The sequence below is a fragment of the Cinclus cinclus genome, chromosome 3 (assembly GCF_963662255.1).
Source record: "Cinclus cinclus chromosome 3, bCinCin1.1, whole genome shotgun sequence".
Taxonomy (NCBI): domain Eukaryota; kingdom Metazoa; phylum Chordata; class Aves; order Passeriformes; family Cinclidae; genus Cinclus; species Cinclus cinclus.
The window spans coordinates 88,577,876-88,601,835 of NC_085048.1; the positions used below are offsets into that span (position 1 = coordinate 88,577,876).

General features: G+C 38.4%; 1 protein-coding gene across 2 annotated transcripts in view; it reads right to left on the reverse strand.

Annotated features, from left to right (window-relative positions):
* Window positions 1-742: 742 nt before the first annotated feature.
* Window positions 743-23,960, reverse strand: part of EML4 (EMAP like 4) — a 148,356-nt gene continuing 125,138 nt past the window's right edge. For both annotated transcript variants that reach the window (XM_062490370.1, XM_062490369.1), the window contains exons 14-24: window positions 23,673-23,808; window positions 21,768-21,919; window positions 20,102-20,227; window positions 19,850-19,981; window positions 19,149-19,216; window positions 15,184-15,272; window positions 13,920-14,017; window positions 9,850-9,937; window positions 8,517-8,615; window positions 4,055-4,185; window positions 743-3,615 (exon numbers count right to left, since the gene is read on the reverse strand). In XM_062490370.1, the coding sequence (XP_062346354.1) occupies window positions 3,163-3,615; window positions 4,055-4,185; window positions 8,517-8,615; window positions 9,850-9,937; window positions 13,920-14,017; window positions 15,184-15,272; window positions 19,149-19,216; window positions 19,850-19,981; window positions 20,102-20,227; window positions 21,768-21,919; window positions 23,673-23,808 (1,572 nt within the window). In that variant the 3' untranslated portion in view covers window positions 743-3,162. The remainder of the gene's footprint in view (window positions 3,616-4,054; window positions 4,186-8,516; window positions 8,616-9,849; window positions 9,938-13,919; window positions 14,018-15,183; window positions 15,273-19,148; window positions 19,217-19,849; window positions 19,982-20,101; window positions 20,228-21,767; window positions 21,920-23,672; window positions 23,809-23,960) is intronic.

Below are 23,960 nucleotides of genomic sequence, written 5' to 3' on the forward strand. Positions count from 1 at the left end.
CTTGGGACATCTGCTTGTTGCCCATGGTGGAACATTCTCCTGGTGTCAGCATTCTCCTGACAATTTAGTGGAAGAGTTGAGGTTTCCAGTCCACCTCAGGGTGGCAATGAAGGCTTTTGTTTGCTTTTCCTTTTAGTGAGGATAAACATGAGGTATTTTTCTGTCTTGCAGGTTTCTTCCTTCTGTACCTCACCCTCCCCTTTTGTGAAGGACAGAAACCAGATGCAAGAAATGTGAAAGATCCAAAGCCTTCAAAAAGATGGAATCTCTCACAAGGAATATATTCAGCATATTGTGACCTTCTGCACCTGGAGGTGGACAGAGACTATGAGGAATGGGGAACCACTGTGGTGTATTTAATACATTATAGCCAAAAAAGCTTGTATTTCTCTCATGACTTCCAGAAGAAAGCTTCTGGGCAGAGCCCTGGAAGACAGGCTGCATTTTGCAGCAAGACAAAATCCTACTTGCAACACTCTGCCACTAATCAATTAGCTACAGAAGGATAATGCCAGCTGTTCATGACAAATGGAAAAGGGAAAAGTCATAGAACTTTTGAGACATAAACAAGAGCAATATTTAGATCTGACAACAGTGTAAATGATGCGGAATTAAGCTTATTTTTAGACAGCCTGGAAGGCAATCAAAAAAGCACACATTGAGAAAGTCCTTTCAAAATCACAGATGCAGACACTGCAACTGTGATGACAGCAGCCACGCTATGTACAGAAGAAAACAGAAGAGATATGGAGAAAGACACTGCAATATTTTATTTTGATTATTTAATTTTTTTTTTAATCTTCAAAGTTTTCTGCCTCAAGACAGGAATGCATGATAGATAGAAATGGCTCAAACATCTTCACATGAAACACTCTTAATCATAATTAATTCACAATTATTTTTCTAAAACATCTACAGTTACATAATCCCATTTCCATCCATTATCACAGATTTAATTATTTGTTAAACAGTAGTTGCCAGCAATTGAAAGCTGTAAGGCTTTTTGCATATTAGTAGAGTCTTCTGAACTACACAAGAGTATCACAACTCTAACTCTCACTTACGTGGCAACCCCAGGTGACAGATGTTCCGAAGAGAAATATGTTGCTTATGTGGAGTTCATAAAAATGAGAGAGAGCTCTCTGTGCCTTGTTAGCTCTACTATTCTTTCTCCTTTACTAAGATTATTTTCTAAACCTACAGCATATTCCTCATTTGTAACCAAGAACTTTGATGAGCTGATGAACTTTATCTTCCACTGCTGCTATTTGGCAAATTTGCAAGTCAGGCATACTAGAGCTCTCCAGTAAAACTCTATGTACAGAGCACAGTTTAAACAGATAGGTTGCTTGGAATCCATATTTCCCTCCATCTGAAGGGAACTACTTTGAGGTTCTCTGGAACTGTTGTAAACAAGAGGATTTTATTTCTATATATATATGTGTGTATATATATATTTTTATATATTTTATATATAAATGTTCTAAATGTCCTTTGGGAGTCCATTTGTTTTTATCTTTCCAAATGATGACTAAATACCTGATCTGTAGCATTTCTCCTGAGAAGATACTAGTAAGGGAATGACAGTTTTGATGCACTTTGGAATGGCACAATCACGTAAACGTTTGCACAATTAAGACTTATGAACTCATCCAAAGTTTCTAAACATGATATTCTAACTAAGAACTAAAATACCAGCAAAATGCAGCAAGTTAAAAAAGAAAATTCTATGTAATCGAAATATAAACAAGTACATAGGAAATGGATATCTGCCAGTAAATCTGTATCTCTTTGAAAGTAGGAAAAGTATGCACTTAAGAAAAAAATGTAGCTATCTGACAGGCTTTGTAAAAAAAAGTACTTTCCAAATGCATAACAAATGCCAAGATATCCCGTAACTGGCCAGGTGTAGCCACATGAGAGCTGCATGGCTTAGAGCAACCCAGAGAGGGGTGGGGTGGAGTAGAAATAAAATCACAAAAACAACAGATCAGCAAGTCTAGGGAAAACAGAAGAAAAAAAAAATATCACATCATCATCATCATCATCTAAATAACTGTATGCTTATATCACAACTGCTAAAGGATCCGGGGAGAAAAAAATAAAAAAGGAAAGTAGAGATTGCAGTTTAATGATTTTTTAAGAATTACCTCTAAAAAATCAGAAGAAAAAATTATCAACTTACTAATTCTAAGCACCAATTTAATAATTTAAGTTAACTGTATTAATATTTTTCATACTAGGGATGGAGCAAGTTCTGCTTGAAGGCTTAAAGTTTAACTCTGGAGCCCATCTGACTTCTGTGTTCTTGTCATGCTTCATCTGCTGTTCACATCAGCCACTGTAAAAGATTCTCTCAAGTTTCCAACTCTCTTGGCAAGCAATTCTTTGAAGAGAGAATTATATCCTATAGTTTAAGTCAACTTTCAGGTCATGAAAAGTGAAACACGCCAGTATTTGGTTAGTCTGCTAGTTAGAAGTCTGTGAAAATGGAACAGCTGACAGCGTTCCTTGACAGGATTTGCCTTAGAACTAGCAGCACCCAGGGCAGACCAACTTTGAACACATCCAGACTCCACGAAGAATTAGTAGTGTTAGAAAATTGCATATGTGTTAGATCAAGAAGGCATCGCCATACATGTGGCATTGTTACATTATTTTTCCTCTATTTTTCTCAAGAAAAAACAAAGGAAAACAGCCCTACAAAGAGCTTTTTGGTTGCTTCTTTTCATTCTGTTTGTCTTTGCATCTGGAAAAAGCAGCACAGTGCTTCCCAGCTGGAACAGCTCAACGCTTCCCCATCAGCTCAGTTCTTCTAGAAAGCGCTTTCACATAGTTAAGGTGGTCTACTTCAGCTAATTCTCAGAGCTAACCTTTTTTCCAGTATCTATTTCATGCCACTTCCTGACAGCAATTTCAGAACTGAAATGGATCTATGGTAATGTCCACTACTAACTGCGACCAGATCTTGCTACAGACCATCAAGCCAGGCCCTTGGGATGGTTCCACACATTGAACTGAAGCTCAGACTAAAAAAATCTCACTGAAACTCAAAATCTGGAGTGGTCATGAATCTCAGCTACTCTTCCCTATTTGAACCCTCACCCTTGTAATGAAAGCACGCACACCATGGGAAAATAACAGCCACCTGTGCTGGGAGCATTAAGACACTGGTGAGTTATCCTGCTGCTCTTCCGTGACCGTGGACTCGCTGTGCTCCTCGCTCAGCTCGTTGGAGGGCTCCTCATAGCTTGGCTCCGCGGGATCCAGGCTGCTTCCCTCGCTGTGCTCCTCGCTGTGCTCTGCAGACTGCTCCAAGTTGCTCTCCAAGGAAGTCGGAGAGCTGCCAGTTACGCTTTCATTTTGGTTCATTTCGTTAAAAGGCTGTGGGAGATGTGCAGGCGACTGCACAGCGTTTTCACTGGCAGGGATGGGCACTTTGGTGGCACCGATATCCAGGACAATGTCATTTGGTGGCAGAGTTACCTTCTCCACAAGTTTCCACTGAATAATGCTCATGTCTTTCCCTCCGGTTGAAATCAAGTGACCGTCGCTATGGGTGAAGCTGACGTTTGTCACATGACTACTGTGAGCACTGTATTTGTGACTTGGGGCCTATTGAAAACAAGTAGAAAGACAAATCATGTGTTGACTTGAAGAGCACATATGGAAATTTAAAACTACTAATATTTTTGCTTAGCCATTCAAGAGAGCTCTTTGTTCACAAAAAGTAAAGAATTAGATTTCCCACCACAATACTTCCTCTCTTCTTTGCAACTTGGAACAGATTTAGATCTCTATAAAAAGAAATGGACTTAACACTAAGGCCAGCAAACACAAAGCATCAAGACTCATGTCCAGAACTTAAGAATAACTATTGACACTTCCCTTTTAGGTATATTGTTTTACACTTTCCATTTTACATGTAAAATTAATGGGGGTTCTTGGATATAAAAGAAATATTTGCCTGCCCGTCTCCAAAACAACTATGCTGAAAGCAAGGAAAGCTTCAGGCAATGTAAACAAGCACAGGGACCAGACTGGTCTTACTTACCTTTGGCTTGGAACAGGGATACTGAAAGAGATGGACCTTACAAAAATCATCAGCCACTGCTATCACTTTTCGGTTATGAGATCTAACAAGGGCATTTATGTCTGTCCCATCTGATCCTTCGGGCCAAACTCCTAGGAAAGAGTACGGCAGATATTCAGCAACGGTGGTTTTGGAAACAAATCAACAGACAATTCATGAACAAAAATAAAATCAATAAAGCTGTGAGAAGAGGCAAGATGAACAAAAGGTAAGACGGAAATTCAGGTGGAAAATGGAATGTGCATTGCCTTAAATGTCATTAATATTTTTGCTAGTCTAATGCTGCTCCCCCTACCATGTTCTCTCAAATCTCAGTTTCAGCCAGGATATCTCGGGCTTAACATTTGTTTCCTGTTCAAAACTTCAGTCTTGTTTAAACCTTATCTTTTAGACTAATTTTGCTGCTAAAACTGGTAACTCTTATTACTGTCATTCATGCACAGACATTTCAAAAGCAACAGTGATGCTGAAGCACAGGGCAAACCCAGGTATTGTACACGGTGGTCCTCTTGGTTTCTTCTCTGGTTTAATTTGTTTGACTTCTCGTATTTTAAATCTTAGTATTTGAGTAGCTCAAAGAAGACAACTGATTGATGACACAGTGCACGGAAACCCAGCCTGTGCAAGTTTCATAGATGCAAGTGCTATCAAGTGCTTAAGTACAATTCAATATGGTTTTAAGTCAAAAGAATGACACAGATATGTCTAGACAAAAGAAAAACATTTTCTAGATTAAAAATGCTGATCAAATTTGGGATGAGGGAGACTCTAAAAAAATATTTTAACAAAACATAAAGACATTAGAGATACCTGTAACAAAACAGACGATTCACATCTGTGCGGAAAGCGGAGCAAAAGGTAAGCAAGGGATTATAAAATACTAACATATGCCAAAGGGACCATGCTTTTAAGATTAGACTTGGGTTTCTGATTAGGTCTAGGATTTAGGAGGAATTTTTCCCCCTCAAATTTTACCCCCACCCCGAAAAACTGCATGTCCAATTGACCAAGAGGGTTGTTGATTATCAGATATGAAAATACCTTCTTCCTCCCTTACAGTTGCTGACTTCAATAAATTAAAAAACATGATCTGTCTACTGTTTCATACAGCACAAAAAAACAACTCAGAATTGCCTTATCACCTTGTTTTTAAGCAAAATGGCAATGAGGGTTTAACTTTAAAGCTGTTTTTTCCCATTCTTCAGTGGGTGGAATAAGAACTTTACTTTCTCTGAAGAATAACAAAGGCATCTTGTTAAAATACCAATAAGCAACATTGTAGGTAATTTACTAAATAAAGACTTGAAGCGCTAAGGAAGGTATTCAGAAATATTTTAGTGTTCTCACATCAGTGAAATCAAAGTGGAAAATATATACTATTTAAGAATTTTGAAGTAGTTCAACATGAATGAATTTTACTTTTCCTCATTCATTCTACATATGAAATACAGTCATCATGTGGGAGTAATAAATGCCTGAAGTTTCAGCTACCACCTTAGGCAGGCTTTAACAAAGACCTATGCAATTCCCTCTTCTTTTTAATTTCCTCTTTTTCTAATTTAAGATTAAAAGGACTAATATTCAAAATTGAAGATTTTATTAAACATCTTTTATGTTTGCAAAGTCCTTTAGCAGTTCCAAAGGTAAGGCAACCCTTTGTCATACATAAGGCAGCAGGATTTGCTCTCAATGCATCAGAAAAACATAAAAAAAATCCAAGACATTAATATACCTGAGTCTTGAATTCTTAAGATAACTGCAAAAATTCTTAACTGTAAAAATAGAAAAACCCCCAAAATAATGGGACTTTATTACAAGGTATAAGACAGCAGCACTTCAATTTTAACAAATTCTGCAAGACAGCAGTAAGCCTCTCAGAAGAACCTGTTCAGACAAAACTGTGGGAAATGTGCAGCAAACTCAAGAGTCATTTTCAAGTGTTTAGGGTGCAGAGTGATGATACTGCTGAGCCAGTAGCAATAGCAACTGCCAAAAGGAGTGATGCTATTTCATCCAAACCACACATTTCCATCCTTTTCCTTCTGCTGAAAACAATGTTATGCCTGATCCTGTGGTATGGTAAAACACATACCCCCAAAAACCTAAATCCCAGAAACTCAACCCTCTCTCCTGAACATCAGTGAGAAGCCTCTGGCTTGCTTGGATCCCCAAGAGCTGACCCCTGGGTCAAAGCCAGATTAGCAACTATCTGATAGGTTGGCTAAGGTGCACTGTCTGATTTAATGGGAAAATACTTGCCTTTGTTTGAGGTCAAACCATAATTTTAAGATTCTGCAATGGGTGTCAAACTAGCAGACAATATAAAATTAGGGTGTGATGGATCTTGACTAGGAAGTTTAAATATATTCTGTTCTGCCACAGAATATCATCACATTATCTGCTTTATCTACTTCATTCCCAGTTCTCTGACACACTGAAGGTTTTCAGAGCAGTTGAAACTAATTAAACTTAATTGGGAGTGGTTAAGTTTGTATTAATCCAAAAGAAAATGCAGACATGATCAGGACACTTATTCACTTCTAAAAGCAATAAGTAAAATGGTTTCTCAAAACAGTGCTTATAGGAGCTGCTCATGTCCAGCCTGGTCTCAGTCACTAATAACAACTTCTATCTAACAGCTGTTAAAAAGACAAAGCCAGTGGTCCAGATGTGGAACCACACTTTCTGCACTCTCACCTCCTTAGGTCAGGAGTAAAGGACTTCTGGGAAAGCCCTGGGATTCAGAGAGCTCCTGCCCTTAGTCTGTCTGCTCTACTACCAAACATAGTGGCAAAAGTTCAATAGTTACAGAGCCTGCTACTTCCATGTTTCTGGTAAATTTAAGTACTCAAAAAAATGTAAAATGTTTCGGCTCCAAGTCTATTCCATAAGGAATATGCAGTCCTTACCAAGTGTTTTCCTTGTTCCTGGTGGAAGACATCATATTAGCATCTGAGTTTTGCTTTTTACTTTCTGTAGCCTCTTCCGAATCCTCTGATACTCCATTTTAAAAAAGGCTTTTGTGCTGCACTATTATTGCAGTCATAGTACCAAAGCCAGTGAGGAAACAAGCTGTGGTCCAATTCCTTTTTAGCCTAGGCTTACATGAACAGAGCATCAGGAGATGCTTCTATATCACCCAGACATTGAATAAAAACACCTACAAATATACAATACGGTTCACAGTTCTCAGGCTAGTGGAAGCCAGTATTTTCATCAGACTAGAAATAAGCCACAGTATTCAGCTCCAGAAAAAGCATGTTCCTGTTTATTTCTGCTACCTACCAAGCTCCAAAAAAAACCCAGAAATATTTATTCCATCAAGTTTCTTCTCTGATCCCTTTATTCCTATTCTGTCTCAGACCTTTGGTATCCAAAAAAGAAATCATGCTTAGTTATTAAACACCAAATGCCCTCTGTCCAACCAACGTGCCACAGAAGTGTGTCAGTGTTAGCCCTCACTCCAACCTCAATCCTTTGAGTCTACTGGCTCTTTAAGCACATGACAGCCCTTAAATATGCACGAGAGGTGTCAGAAGCTACAGAAAGGACTCACACTTCACTGATTTTCTTCTATCCTCCATGCAAACTGGCATTCAAATTTGAATTCCTAGTAACTGTGAAGAGAAGATTTGTAGACCTAATCCTCACTTCTGAAGAATTTGGTAAATTGCTTGCTTTTGGTATTTCCACCAGAACAGAGGCAGGTACCTGATCTTAGTGGTGGAAGGGAGATGTTCAGTACCCTGCTCACACAACTTCACTGGGAGGCTGAACCTCATTTTTATACCCCTCAAAGAGGGGCTCCTCCTTTATAGCCAACAGAGCTGCCTACAGCAAAAGCAATGTGAAGTGTTTTGCCACAGCCTAAGACAGTTCCATTAAATGCAGATTTGTCAGCTTTTAACATTTTTTTTGTACATTTTAAGAATAAACGACTAGGTAAAAATCTGTCTACTCTTTAAAGCATTTTTATTTTTTACCAACAGAATATATTACTCACCTTTGACTACAGGTATCAAAGTGCTGTCATAATTTAAATTTATGAACTACAACCTATGCTTCTAAAACTCTTGTTCCTGTCCCAAAACAAGGTAAACAAAGGAGAATGCACATGTGCCATATAAGTACTTTAAAATATAAGCCTTTTTTTCAGGGGCTCCATAATTGGTAGCCTAAAATGACAGTGGGAGAGTCCAGCCTCAAACTGCAAGAACCAAACAGAAATCAATTGTACATTGTCTACAGAACACCTGGTGCACTTTAACACAGACAAATACTGTGGTCAGTCACTTTGGTCTGTGATCTCAGCACCGTCCCTTGATAATCATTAACAGTTTTAATGACAAATTGAAGCAAATAAAACCACAAAACCACAAAAATACAGTGTTAGTGGCTTGAAAATGAGTCAAACAGTGCTTACCAAACACCTGGAAGCCTAGCACACAAGTGTAAGTTGTCCAATCTATATCCTTACAGTCAGAACGATTCCTGATTAGCTTACAGCCACTTGGAATGTCCCCTGTAAAAAAGTGAATGATGAGTTATGCAATGCAAAATTTTATTTCCACAGATGCTCTTTGAAGAGATGATAATGCAGTAAATAAATGCATCTCAAATCCAGTATGGAATTAAACTGTAGAGGCAAGACAGACCAGCACCTTTATCAAATTCCAGATGCTTGAAGCTTTACTTCCTTTTTATGAGTCATATTTACTTCTCGTTTCCCTCTTCTGATAGCAAAACCTCAAAAACACTTCCTTGCAACTTGAGTACTCTCCTACTAACGCTACAAAATGCTTTAATGAAGTCTGTAATATATTAATTTCTTCTTTCTACCAGCTCCACTGGTGTGCTAAAATTCAATAAATCATTCAGGAAGCTGTACTTTTAAAACAGTGAGCAACTACTGCCAGAGAAGCCTTAGACTGCTTTATAGCTTTTAACCAGGAAAGGAAAGATTGTCTTATAATACTCCAAGCCAGTAATAATGGGTCACAGGTCTTTTCTTCCCTATATGTGAAATTATAAGCAACTCCTCCTTTTGATAGACTGTACTATCTAGATTTGAAACCTAAGTTGTGACAGGCAGAAAATATATGTTAAAGTGACAGACATTTAAACTGTTGTATATTCTTGCCTGTAAAGAGAAAAAACCTACAATCCTCTTGGACCCAGTAAAAGCCATAAGAATAAAAAAAAAATTAAAACACTGATATGTACTACTGATGTTGAACTTCTGGCATAACCACTATGTGTTATATTCATGTTTTCACATATAAAAAAGACAAACACAAAAACCTTACTACTACTAACTCATTAAAGTAGCATTACTGCTTCTCTTAGTTTTCACCTCCACTAGCCAACATAAAGTTTCAAATAAGAAACCCCAGCAGAGAACTGTGGCACAGGCCCACTGATTTTTTTCCTCCAAAATAACTGGTATTGTTGACACTAATTAGACAACTGTATATATTATTTTCAATCTACAGAACTTTTGGCCAACATCAAGTCATAGAGCCACTTGTTCTGTAAATTCTACGCTGTTAAACTGATTTATGACCTTGTAAAGAAGCAAGCTATATTTGGCATTGCCATTAGGTAACACATGGCTCTGAATAACATCAAGATATCAGGTTACACAAGTTCAAATCAGTCAGTTAGCATTTTGTACAGTCCTGATCAAACACACTTTTCTAAATACTCCGACACCTAATGCATATTTCTGTTTCCAGTGTATTTAATTTCATACTTACAGTATAGTATTTCATAGTCTCCTGAGTTTGACATTATATACTTGTTGTCCGGGGACCAGTCAAGGTGTGTAATATAGCTGGAATGTCCCTGAAGAAGAATGCAGTAACACCAGTGTGAAACACTTGATTTCAATTGAAAGTGAAGCAGAAGTTGCACCCACAGATAGGAGAGTTAACAGCAGAAACAAAAAAAAAGAAATCACCTTCCCACCTGCCCCAGGTCTGCACAATTCACTTGTGCTCCTTTAAAGGCTCCTTAGTCCCACTGCCACACTCAGTAACAGCTAAACAAACACAGGCTGGGCATCGTGCCTCTCCTACTCTCCCTTGTAAAGTCTGGCCCTCTTGGACTCCAAAATTATTCACTCCTAGAAGGCATAATGCTAAAATATGGACGAACCCCAACTTATACTGGAATTAGAACATACACATTGCTACTAATTGTGAAAAGTAAAAACTTGCACAGGATCAGTTTTGGATCCTAACAAAAAAAGCGACAGGAATTCTTTATTTTTTCTATCCATTTAAAATAACTTCCATTAAATGCACGCTCATGCAAATAACCCTTGCTCATCCTAAAAATTTAGGATATCTTGGTTAACAACCACCATGCAGAAGTAAGAGACCATGGACTGGTGTTAAAAGATTACTCTTCTAAACTTGTTGAAAATCTCTGCTACGCTTTTTGCACTGCACCATGTTAGCACCAGCTTCAAAAGGTGTCTACCTTACAGGCACTGGCTCATCTTTATTAAGAATCAAACCCCTTTGGTCTAGTTGTTTAGTTACCACCATCAAGAGCACACTGGGGGGTTAAACACCTGGCTTTGGTTTTGAAGAAGATGACAAATGCAGCTGCACAGAGTATTTTTTCTGTGCACAAACTTCTTTTGAAGAAAGTTAGAGTAATAATAACAGTAATAATAAAGCCATGAAAGGCTCCAGAGAAGCCATAAATTTATATAAGGCAGGAATCATGGCTAGCAAATTATTAAAAGTGACATCCATGTATGTTATTCTTCCTCTTCCACTCTCCTTCCATTTCTTCTTACTACTCCTTTTCCCTTATTAAGTCCATCTATTTTCTCCCAAAGTCATTCTGCCAGGCAAAAAACTGGCACATTCTTGACTGACAGATGTCAATCCATGTCCCTCCCTCACTGGTCATTAAGAACAAGGTGTCCCTAAGCTCCTCACAGGGTCCCTTGTCACAGCCTGCAGTAGCCAAGACACCCTGTGGGTCTGCACGGGCTGCTGTGCCACCCACCATGCCAGCTTATTCCATGGAAAACTCTAAGAAATCCTGATTGCTTCCAGAATTACATGTAGAAATACATCTGTGTCCCACCTCCTCATTTCCAAGTCCTCTGTGAGAGACTGCAAAAAATATTTTGGAGAAAAGCTGGCCTTTATGATTTGTTTACTTATGCAGTGGTCTCTGCCTCAAGGAGAAGAACTGTGTATTGACATAACTGCTTTGCAGTCATGGGTGAGACATATGATACTGACATGTAAACCTGGCATTAAAAAAAACCAAAAGTGCATAATTGGCTAGTATTCTTTTCTTCCCCCTTATTTTCCAAGTCTGCCAACTTGCAGTCGAACTCCAACATGGAAAAGAATTGGTCAGCCATTTACTAAGTCCTCCCAGACATTTGGCAGCTGTTAAAATTCCTGGGGGCAGTGGGGTGAAGGAACAAAGCAATTGGCCAGGGGGCTCCAGGCTGCAAAATCCCTTCAGGCAAGTGATCACCAAATGATGAACTGGAACACAACATTGTTACCATATTTGCCATAGGAGGATCCAGTTTCTATTAAAATCTTTCTTTGATAGCTGCTCACCAATAAGGCAACATTTTACTCTCTCCTTTTCTGTACCTTTATATACAATGAATGATTCATATTATCGCCAGCTAAGAAAGCCATCTGACTAAATGGAAACTCCTTCCTCCATTGGCAGTGTTTATTGGTTTCAGACTTCAGTGGTGCAAGGTTCAAAATGCCCACAGACTCTAGGACAGGCACACTAATCACTTCAGGTGAATTCCAGTGTACCAAATACTTCAAAGTGACTGCCTGGGTGGCTTTCATCCCACAGTGCTCTGAGTAAACGCCCAGAACTTTCTCCTCTTTTGCTAAGGTATCTCTGACGTAAGGCAAATGAAGACAGCAGCAGCTACCCAGGAACTGCTGACACGCTGGGAGTTCAGCCCCAGCCCACACCTTCACACTGCTGACTGCATAGCTGGACCTCTCAAAAAACAGCTGCACTAGTCAAAATGGTTGTTTTGGCTCGTCTGAAGTTCTGATCACAGTCAGCACTATCCCTCACTGTGGAAACAGGCCCACAGGTCACAGACTTGCCTCTCCAGCAGCAGCAGAATGCCTGGCTGTGACTGAGAGGGGATTTAAACCTAACAGCAGGCATACAGCCCTTATGCACCAGCTAACGCTGGTTCAGTAGATAAAATCCTTCCGAAAGAATTCAAATAATGTATTCAAGCTGGAAGAAACAACCAGAAGTTGACTACCAGGAGGACTGAGTCATCCTATTTGGAGGTCACCCGTGAGGCTACTGAATGACAGAATGCCAGAAGGATGCAGTGCCAGGAAAGTGCTCTGGGTCCTGAGCATGCCTGGGTGTCTCCCTGCTCAGCATCAAGCTGGTATGGGCCCGCCAGGGTGCTGGCAGGGAGCACAGGGCAAGTGAAATTGGATCTGCAGGCTCGCAGTGAGCTCCAGGCAGCTCCATATCGCTGCCTTTGCACCGGCTGGGAGGGTCAGGGAGCTCAGCCCCGACACAAACCGTGCTGCTGATTTTGTGTTCTACACACTGTCACTCACACTGAAAGGAAAAGGATAACAGAAATCTGCTTTGAAGCCTTGACACCTCTGCCTGGGTAAAACAATGCTCAATTCTCCCACAACGTTTACAAATCCCTTTCCTGCCAAGCCAGCGGGTTAGAGGGATATCCAGATGTTGGTTTAAATTGCAATATGCTCTCTCCACATACATAATACATAGAAATTAATGATCTTATACATCTTCAAAGAGCTCACAGAGACCTTGAAATACACAGCAAACTAAATATTATGTATGTTAGGATAAGCCAACTCTGAGTGATTTTATATTCTACGGTGAAAAAAGAAGTGTTGAGGTGAGGTGCTGTACTGAGGTGCAGATATCCACTGCAATCCCCACCAGCCCCACTGGGGCCCTACTCTGAGCTCCCTGTGGCCTCTGCCCTTTCCCCACTGTGTGAGCTCAGGCAGGGATGGGGCAAACCCAGTGCTGCTGCCTGCCCTGGCATCCCTGTGCCCCCCACAACAGCTGGACACAGACTGCTCTGACCCCAGTGCTCTAGCTCTAGTGTCACATTTCAAAGGTGAACCTATTCTTATGACATCATTTGCAAATCTCATCAAGTTCCACTTGTTCTTAATGTAAATATTTTCACTAACCTTAAAAGATAGCAGTACTTAAAGCCAAGATGTTAGACAACTAAACATTTATGGGAAAATAGTCTTGTTAGCACTGGGACACGCCCATCCAATGTAACAATATAACAAACTCCACTAACCATGCTACATTTGGATCTATTTACCCTGGGCCACATCCCTCAAGTTGAAATTTTGTAGCAACAATTACAACTGACAACAATGTAAATTTGCAGCCTCCAAGACTACACATTCTAGTGGAATTTCACCAACCTAACAACATGTTGGTTCAAGAAGTACTTTACCAATAGGAGGAAAACACCCCCAAAACAAATGTAATACTTTCCTTGAACAAATTTCAGCATATAGGTTTCAAGGCATCTCTCCATCTTGCTGTTAATTTCCCATTTCAGGAAAGAAGGCAATAGTCTGATAAGTTAGTCCTATCTGATGCAAAAGTGATCACACCCCACTAAGAGATGCAGTAGCTATCAGAGACTGAAGTTTAAAATCAATCAAATGCTGAAAAAGCACCACAAAACATATAACCAAAAGGGGAAAAACTGCTTAACACCGAATTTATGTACAAGGTGTAATGATCATGTAATGATTATATAAGCTCCAAAACTTACAGTGCATTTTCCATATCTGCTATACTTTCTTCCATTTTCTGTTACTACGTAGAGGTAAATAAAGTTGTCATGGGATCCAACTGCAAGTAAGGTGCCATCTACAACACAGAATATTTGATATAAATAAATAGAATGTTTGTTCTGTGAATTTTCATTATTTCAGGTTTATTGCTAAGACAATAGTCTCAGTTAAACTACTCTTTATGAACAGTATGGAAGGATTCATAACAGTTTACATTATATTGCTTTTCAGCTGTATCTGTTTACTTTGTGGGTATATTTTCTGGACAAGTTCTTTCACTTCTGTTTCTTTTTTTAGACTAAGTGCTCAATGGACAGGATATAAACACTGTGACTGCACCAGATTTCTGAAAGCTGTTGACAGCAGGCAGACTTGAGTTTTATGCATCATAAAAATGCAGAAGAGTATTTAGTCTACGGATAGCTTAACATTGGAGGTATAGACTGCAAATAAATCAACACTAAACATACAAAGATGTGGAATTTTCAAACATTATAAGCATTTTTATGCTACCTTGCCTCTTTTTAAAAATGTATGTGGACAAGAGCTGCCACAAATCACAATCAAACACCTCTAAGCATCAATGAACATCAGTGATTTATAATAAATTGCTGTGCTTGGCACATGTGGCAGCAGTGGGGGAACATTTTGCTCGCTGACACGGCATGTGAGCCAAAAGTAAACAAGAAAAAGATTTGCAAGTGTGTTCTTCCATCCTGTTTTAACAGAGAGGAGTCAGCCTCTGACTATTTGTCATGTCACATCTGAAGAGGAGACTCAGCACTGGCTTGGACTCCATGTAATCCCAGAACAAACACTCCACAAACAGCTCTGACTTCCAGATAGACATGAGCTTACTTTAAGGGTTTCCATTAATGAACTTGAAAGCTAACTAAGAAGGATATTAAAATATCACTGAAATATTAAGCTTTTTATAGACTTTTCCGTTAAGCTGTCATCTGTTTGAGAACTTCTCTGGAGGAGCAAAGCTAGCATTTATTGTAACAGCAGAGCTCAATGTGAAGAAAAGGCTGAGAAAGGTGATGGTGATGTTTGCAATTACAAAATTCCAGGATTTAGTACACACCAACAAATCCATAAGCAAATCCTGTTACACATCAAGCATTTGGAACAATTTTTTCAAACCTGTGTCTTCTCTAAAGCCTGGGAGTAGTTTAGCACCATTTAACAGCACATCCATCTGGTTTATCAGAATTATTCTGACTGTACAAGTCTGCCTACCTACTGAGTAGCGCATCACTGAAAGTTGTTCGTTGCCATCAGTGTGTATTGAAACCAGATCCCTCGTTTCTGCATCCAAAACAAACCACCTAGAGAGAGGAGAATTCCAGTAAGTATCACTTCCACTAAACAAAACACACAAGGAAAACAGCCATAACCACTGCTTGCCTTCATCATCTTACGCTAGACCCTCAAGGGCAGCACAGAGAACATCTGTTTTTAATAGAACACTTTTCTTTCTGGTTCACAAAGGAATATAAGTTTCAGTGAAAAATATATGAGAGATTCTAAATACCATTCAATATTTTCCCCTTCCCTGAACACTGTAATAATCACCAAAATGTCTACTGGACAATAAACATGCCACAGAACATGACTGCATCTTATCATCATTAAGCCTTATGCTGAATTCCATTCTACTTCCCTATTTTGAAGATAAGTTTTATATCAAAACTGATCTTTCAATTTTTATAAAGCAAAGTTAAAAAAACCAGAAGTAGTAGATCTAGGTGGAAAACATTTCAGTACTCACTGCAAACATAAATTACTTTCTAGTTTGGCATTTTTATCTCAATCCTTTTCATTTTTATGAATAGTTTTATTAAAGTAAGAAGGAATAACCAACCACTCACTAGAATTTGATGGTTCATAAACTAGTGTTTTATATTTCTTGCTTGGATGATTTATAACTGAGGTAATTAATTTCATTTTTTTTATTCTTTAACAATAACTTTTAACCTGCAGTTTATTGTTTATGAGGCACATGTGAGATGCTTACAAAAACTCACTGGCACACAGACCAAAAAATGGCCCCTGACAGCAAGATGTGCAAGATCAACAGAACCTGAACATTTTGCAATGGGTCTGATGCCCTCCCAGCTCCTAAATACACTGAACATTAGTGACACAGAGACAATGACAATTCAATAAAAATATGTACTCATACCCACAGATCATGAAAACAGAACGTGTCAATATGGCTGAATACACTGAAGTTGTTGTACTCAGAACTTAATTTCTTTGCTCCAAATGTCTGGTCTCACAGCCAGGTATATATGCCACAGGAAGGTTTCTACCCTAATGGCAAAGGGCAGGTTCAAACACTTTGGAAATGAGCAGGGGAATTCTACCCTCTGTCTCACAGTGAACTCAGTGGAACATTGCTAAACTTGGGACTATTTATTCCATAGCAAAGCTGTAAAATGAAGTCCAGGAACAACATGGGGTACAATGAGATTCCAGCTCGTGCTCATCAGTGTCTGACAGCTAGGCATCTAGAAAACAGCATGGTCCCAATGGCTTAAAATCAGCTTGTGGTTAGAGAACCACATGAAAGAAATTAAACAAAACTCACATAGAAAACCCCCGACCCCACAAGGCATGGACTGCTGAATAACCTGTGTGCAAGACAGACAGAACCAGTGGAAAACGGGTAATGTGTAGCTCTATTGCCTGATTTACTTCCTTGTGGCTCAGCCTTACACTAACCTTGCCTTTCAGCATTCAGTTTCCTTACCAATGTTAACATTCTGGTAGAATCTTTTTAGTCTTTTTTCCACAGTGCCTTTGAATACTCATATGCTTAGTACTCAATCGTACTTAGTACGATTAGTCACAGAAAGCTCTACTTCCCAGCAAACAGTACCACTGGAAGCAAAAGGTATATGGCAAAAGGATCTGAAAAGTGCCTTGAGAAAAACTTTTTTTTTCGTTTACCAGCTGTGCCTTTTCAGCATGCAGCAGGATCCACAGAGAATTAGAACTCCCAAAAAACTGATGAGGAAATGGCAACAAAACCTGCAGTAGGCCCTTTGCAGACAGTCCAAAAGGGGAAATGATACCAAAATATTTATTGTGGGAAGTGATATGCAAAAAACCCACCAAAAGCATGATGCTTGGCCTGATAAAAGACACACCACTGTAAAACAACAGAGAAGAATGGGGAAAAAAAGGTAGAAAAGTCGGTTTTCTTTTGATGTCACAACTTTAACCACCAAACCCAACTTTCTTAGTGCTCCATTATTTGCCCCTGTCTTACTCACCTCTGTGCTGAAAGCTGAGCAGCACTAGAATGGTAACAGACACAGACAAGGTTTGGGTTCACTGAGTTCTAAACAGATTAGATTCCTTTAATATTTGCTTTAAGATTTTTAGTCTGTGAATCAAATTATTAAAAGATTTGTTATGGTTTGAGATGATTTTTTCCTATCTTAATCGAGATACATCATGCAGCCCCCATTCCTTGGGAAATAACTCCTTTGGACCAGATTTTCTGGCACAGAAAGCACTGCATGATGCTGCTGGGTAGGCAGTAATTCTAAAACTGTTTTGTTTATCTTGACTCAATTCCATTTATTTCTCATCCACTTACACACTTACCAGGTCTCATTTCAGCTCAGTTTCATTTGTATATCTCAAACCCATCACTGAACCATACAATTTCAGAACATGCTAAAATATAAGGGTGAAAATATAATTGCTTAAAAACGTTTTGCTGAGTGTACAAAAAACCCAAAAAACTCCAAGGCCACCATCATAAAGTTCTTGAATGCAGTATATACTTGTTGCCTCAAGTAAATTAAAAATAAGAATTTAAACTGAGTGTGCCAAACTTAAAACATAACACTAAGTGCTCCAGGAGAGGGAGGGGGGGAAGTCAAGCAACAGACTGAATGCTTTGGCCATGCAATGTGCCTTGACTGTACTTTAACTTAAGTTCAAAAACACTAAAAACTCTTGAAGAAACATAGCCAGACCTTCCTTCTCTTTTCCCTGTTTCAAGTACTCTTAGGCCTGTATATTCTGCTCTGTTTAACGATGATAGAAACATTCAATTTAATGTTTATAATTGTAAGATGGAAAGGTTCAACGTGGTAATCAAATACACCAGATCTCAGCAAGATTTTTACTGGAAGGTAAAGTTGGTTTTGTAGCCTGATATCATGCCTAATGAATTTAGTGCAGACCAAATCTTCATCTTGGAGAAAACTCCCTAAAAATATTTAGCATTTCATTTTCCCATGAACTTTTAAGGGTGTTTCACATGCGTAGCAGCTTCTAAAAACCAGATTTCAAATGGTTTCTAGGCATGAGGTTAGGTATAAAAAAATTTCTATCTTTCAAATTAAACACACAAAAAAATTTCCCAATTCTCTTACATGCACTAGGCATTATTTTATCATCAAGTTATCAACCATGAGTTATAACTGAAAACCAGAAGAAAAATGCTAGTAGATTGAATATGTGCTCCTCTCATATTTCTAATGCTATGAACATCTTTCTTTTTCTTTTAATTGTTACATTGGTACTCCCTTCCTGAGAGATAATACCAAGCCAGAGTTTGACTGTGAAATAATGTAACTTTTTTTCCCCACTCTAAGAAGCCTGGGTTAAAAAGATTCAGCCTGTGCTTTGACAGCTTTCAAAAGCACAATGACTTCAGGAAGAATAGGAACAGTTCACTATCTCTTCAGCGCCATGCTGAACTCATTCTTAGACAAAAATCAAAATACCAGTCTGTTAATTTGCCTCTCCACCTCTGTTTAGAAGGTTGCAAGCGTGTTTGATTTGGTAAAGACAAAGACCAGTACTGTACCTGTCTTAAAAAGAAATGTAACATGCACATAACATTGAAATGTAAGATACTTGGAACAGACAATAAGGAGTGCTCGTGGAAACCCCTGCAAAAATATAGTTTAAAAAGCCCAAAATAAAACAAGCTCCAAGATCTGGCCTTTCATTTAAATAGTTGTTGGAAAACCAAACAGGCCTAACAACAATTAGACAATTCTTCTGTCTTTGTCTAACTCATGTAAGATGCTCTGCCCCCTTCTGCCATGCTTTTTAGTCTCCATAACCCCAAGTAAAAAGAATAAAAAGCAAATGAACTCCAATTATAAGGTGCACTATATTAAAGCGTCCACTTTGCACTTTGTGTCACCACAGCTCAGCTGGAAGGTGTTTACCTGCCCGAGTGGGTTCCTATGGCGACCACAGCTCCGCTGGGATGGAAATCCGCACAGTGCCCGGGCTCCTGCACGGAGAGGCACAGACACAGACACGTTACTGCCCCATCCACTGAGGTCCTGAGGGCACAACGCCCCTCCTTGGACCAAAGCTATCCTAAAAGTCTGAGCTGAGCTGACACAGGAAAAACCAACCACTTAGCAGCATGCTAATCCTCAGTGTATCAGTGCACCCCAATTCTCTCAGTGTATCAGTGACACGCACTGCAAGACCCCCTTGTGAGCTACAGACAGAACTACGTTTCTGCGCAAAAAATAATTTTGCTTGGACGTTAGCAGAGAACTAGCCAAACCACAAAATGGATGACAGTAAGGAAAGCATCTAAAGCCAAACCTTCACAACTCTATGATACCCTCTTCAGATTTTTTTGAATAACAGGGAAAAAAATAAACTGCAACACGAATAAAGGACTAAGATTTATTCAAGTTGGCTTGTCAAAATGACATCAAGCAATGGTAACCAGACTACGTCCTACACAATGTCTGATGAACCTTGCTAAGTTTATCAAAGCTTCCAGACAGCTATTTTTAAAAGCATAACTAGGATTTTTGCTTTCAATCAGGTGGGACAAGAGTGTTTCAGAAATTGAATACTTTTTTCTATTCTCTATCTTTATGTTTAAATTAAAGGGCTGACATACATCTAGCAGCCTGGTCCATTCCAGTGTGTGGTCCACAGAGCTCCACATACAAACTTGCCTATCTTGGGCACATGTTAAAAATAAATCTTTGAAAGGATGAGACGCCAGTCCCCAGAGTTCATCTGTATGTCCCTAGAAAGAAACCACATGTGAGTTAACAATGTATAAAATGAAGAATCTTAAAATAACACACCAGTAGAGAAAACCTTTACATTTGTGGGTTATAGTTTAAAAAAACCAAGTTATGCTCACCTGTACCTCTACTATGAAACCATCATTAAACGTTCCCCTCAAAACAAAGTTTCGGGAAGTACCCACTAAAAATTGATCAGCCTTTCCTTCTGCTACTGCCCTGATTGTTCCATACTGGTCAGGAACCTGGGAAAAGAAACATTTGTCAAATCACATCAGGCATCTTAATAGGTGCCTCATTTTGGAGGCAACAAAAAGAGCACACTAACAGCATCAGAACTGGAGGTCTCCCAGTAAAAAGGAACAATCCAATTACTATAACCTTGATCAGGGCTTGACCTGAAACCTCTCTCATCTATTTGCTCAGTACAGGCATACAAGATCTTATTTCAAAACAATCAGTTATATAATTTCAAAATCTTCAGTAGAAAAAAATTACAAATTAAATTACACAGCTTTTAAGTGTCTAATTCACTAAACAAATGCACTCCACAGCTTTACAACTTATCTTATAAGGAAAGGAATAATTCACAATTACTATTTACCTTCCAAAACATGTTTTGAAAACCAAGAAAAATCTTGTAGCACACAGTAAGTGCTTCCTGATTTTCTTAATGTTTCCTGATTAGCCTAAAGTAAATGTCCATGTGCCTTATGTTAGCAATGATTCTGAATCTTGGTAACTTTGTTTACTTCAGGCTTGAATTCTAATACATTGCTTTATTTTACAGTGTGCAGTTGTTTGTTTTCTAAATGATTTTATTTGAGAAAATACACTAATATTAAGTGATAACATAACAGAAAAATCAATCTATCTAGATTCCGGTAAAATAAAAATCAGCTTTAGCATAACATTATTAACAAAAGGAAAACAGATATGAAAAGTGTTACTTAAGCCTAAGAACTGTATACAATAGTCAGTGGTTATCTTCTCTGCCATGTTTTCCAAATGTCAGTATTAGATTCAAGGCAGTAACAAATTCTAGATTGAACTTACGTAAGTGTTAAGAAAACAGTGCTGCAATAAATGGACAAGAGGTGAGTGGAGTAAACCAATGTTTAAAGAACTGTTTAAGGAGACCACATTATTTCAAGATAAGGCAAACCCCAAGTTTTTAAAATCCAAAATACACTACCTTTTCCAGTTCATCCCCACTGACCTAGCACTGCCATACTGCAAAATCACAGAGAACAGACATATTCACTGAACACCTGGCTTAGGATAAATTTGAAAGAAGCTCCTCATCATAGCTTACTGATCATTAATTATTACAGAATTTCAGTATGTACTTTACCACTAGTTTACCTTATGTCAAACATTCTACTGAAACCTTCAAATACTGGTGACATTGTTTTTCCCTGGAGAGGCAAACTTATAAAAACACAGGCAATAATAAATAATATCCTCAAACATCCTCTCAAACATGAGGATGAATAATAATAATAATAATAAAAAAACCAACAAACAACTAAGGAAGGGTTTTGAAGAAACAAAAGCCTTAAAATTTCTGTTCAATTTAAACACAGGAAAACTGAAGCCTCATACAGACTCATTTATAGGCTAAAATTTTAACACTTTTATAATAAAACATTGCAACCCACTTTAAAAACAGCAACCAGAAGGTATTCTTTCATCCTAACTTCCCCTATTAAGGGTGGGGAAGGCTTTGTCTTGCTAGCCAGTACCTTGTTCAAGGCAATTTCCTTGTCACTCTTGCATTCTTACCTCAATTTCCCTTTCAGGATTCAAATCATGATCCCACAGGATGATCTTTCGGTCTTTCCCACCTCCAGTTAGCAGCATTCCATTCCTCATTTGACAGAGTGTGAACACACTGCCATCATGAGCTTTGATTTGTCTGCTTATCTGATATACTCCTATACACACAAAAAAGAAATTAAGAAAGAACACTACTCATTTTTTCACCTAGGGTTTATGAGAAGCTTTGTCTTTAGGCAGAAGAATAAAGGAAGTATATAATAATAATTACATTTGGACTGTCAGACTCTTAGTATTGCAAACACAAGGTGGTAGTGTTTTCTTACAGGATAAAAAAATAAAACAAAGGGCCCGCCTTTCCGAAGAAAGGCTTTCCTGAGATTGATTGTCCTACAAAATGCGAAGGCAAAACCAACAATTGGTAAGATGCTTTCCTTTCTCTGCTTTCCAAAGGAACACAATTTTTCCAGATGCAAGAGAAACTGTCTTTTAGAGTAAAAACATATTTAGCAAGTCATTATTAGAAAAGAAGTAAAGCTACTTTATTAAAAGAAACTAAAAGACTTGTTGTCTATAGTCTTTTGGGAATAAAAGGCCAATTATTTATAGAGAAGTTTCCAGGATGTATGAACCTAATATCTAATGCTGGATGCTGCCACACATAAAAATAGTACAACCAGCATTTGGCATCTATCAAGACAGCAGTCTACCCCAAGGAAAATACTTGGAAGAATGAAAGAGTTGAGAAAACTAAACAACAAGGGTAGCAAAAGAAGCCTTTTGCATCCTCATCATCCTCATCTTCACATCAAAAGAACTGCTGTTGGAAAGTAATTTTAAGAATCCAAACAAGATTTTGGTTCTGCGTGTTTTCAAATAGCAATCATAGAAAAAGTGAAACACCACCCAGCTATGAGCTTAACTTTGCTGACTCTGCCTATGGCTCAAATCAGTGTGTTCTCATACTGTGAAAGAGAGTATGAGATCAAGTCCTGTGACCCATCTAAAGTGATAAGCCAAGTAAAAGCCCCACCTTCAGTTAAGCCAACGTAAATATTCTATTTGATAATGCTTCAGGTTATACTGAAAAAAGGTTATTTTTGCTCAAGAAATTAAAAATTAAACATCAGATAATATGCTAAATTACTTTTCCATTGCAGTTAGCTTCAAAGATGAGGAAAAGATTTACCTACAAAGTCAGACTTACTTTCTGCATGAATGTTTTTCTGGCATACCAATTTAAACCAGAGTGTTTGAAATAGCTGCCAAGTAAAATGAATTATCATTGAATTTATGAAGGCTCAACTGTGCCAGGTCTGCATACGCTGGGTTACAAATAATTTTCCTTTCTTTTTTACAAAAGCTTTGCTCTAAAGAGTTAGTTCAATTACAAATTAAAAAAAAAAATTTAAAGCATATCAAGACTTGAGGGTCCGCTAAAGCAGAAAGTGTTATTCATGTAACTGCTACAACTAAGCATTGTAATTAGAGTTCACATGCAAGTCCTTTTACTGTCAGCTCCACCACTCAATGGTACACCTCTGAGACTAAGCAGGGTGCAGCATAAGCCTTGACAGGCAAAGGCAGCCTGCAGAATCCCCAAACCAATCCTACAGGCTTTTTTTTCAAATCACCAGATCAAAGAAAAGCTGATTAACCACATGGCTTAAAAACGCAAAACATTTAGATAAAGTAGTCTTCACTCATTTCATGCACAGTCTCGTAAATTATAAAGAAATTCCAGACTGCTCTTAATTCAGCAAATTCACAGGAACTCTTTAGCACCACCTGTTATTGACAGGAAGTGTATGCTCTGAGCCAGGCATGTTTCTCTATTCCTTCCAATGCCATCCTCAACGTTGACTTCCACAGACTATGCAAAATCTGTGATTAACTCCAAATGTATCCTACCTTTAGCTCCTTTGCCTGGAGTAGCTTCTACAGTAGTTTTGCTCCATATAAGTATTATCCCACCTGAGTCTCCAGTGAGCACATCACCATTTCCTAAGAAAGCCAAACACTGAACAAATTTGGGTTTCTCATATTTCTGAAACAAAATAAGCAAGAGAAAGGGATAATTGCTTGTACTTGTTGCATAATTAAAATAATGCATCCACACTCTTACACCCTGTATACACATAAACAGAATTTAGCCTTTTTTTTGTATGTTTACCTCTCTGATCAGACAGTACATAGTAA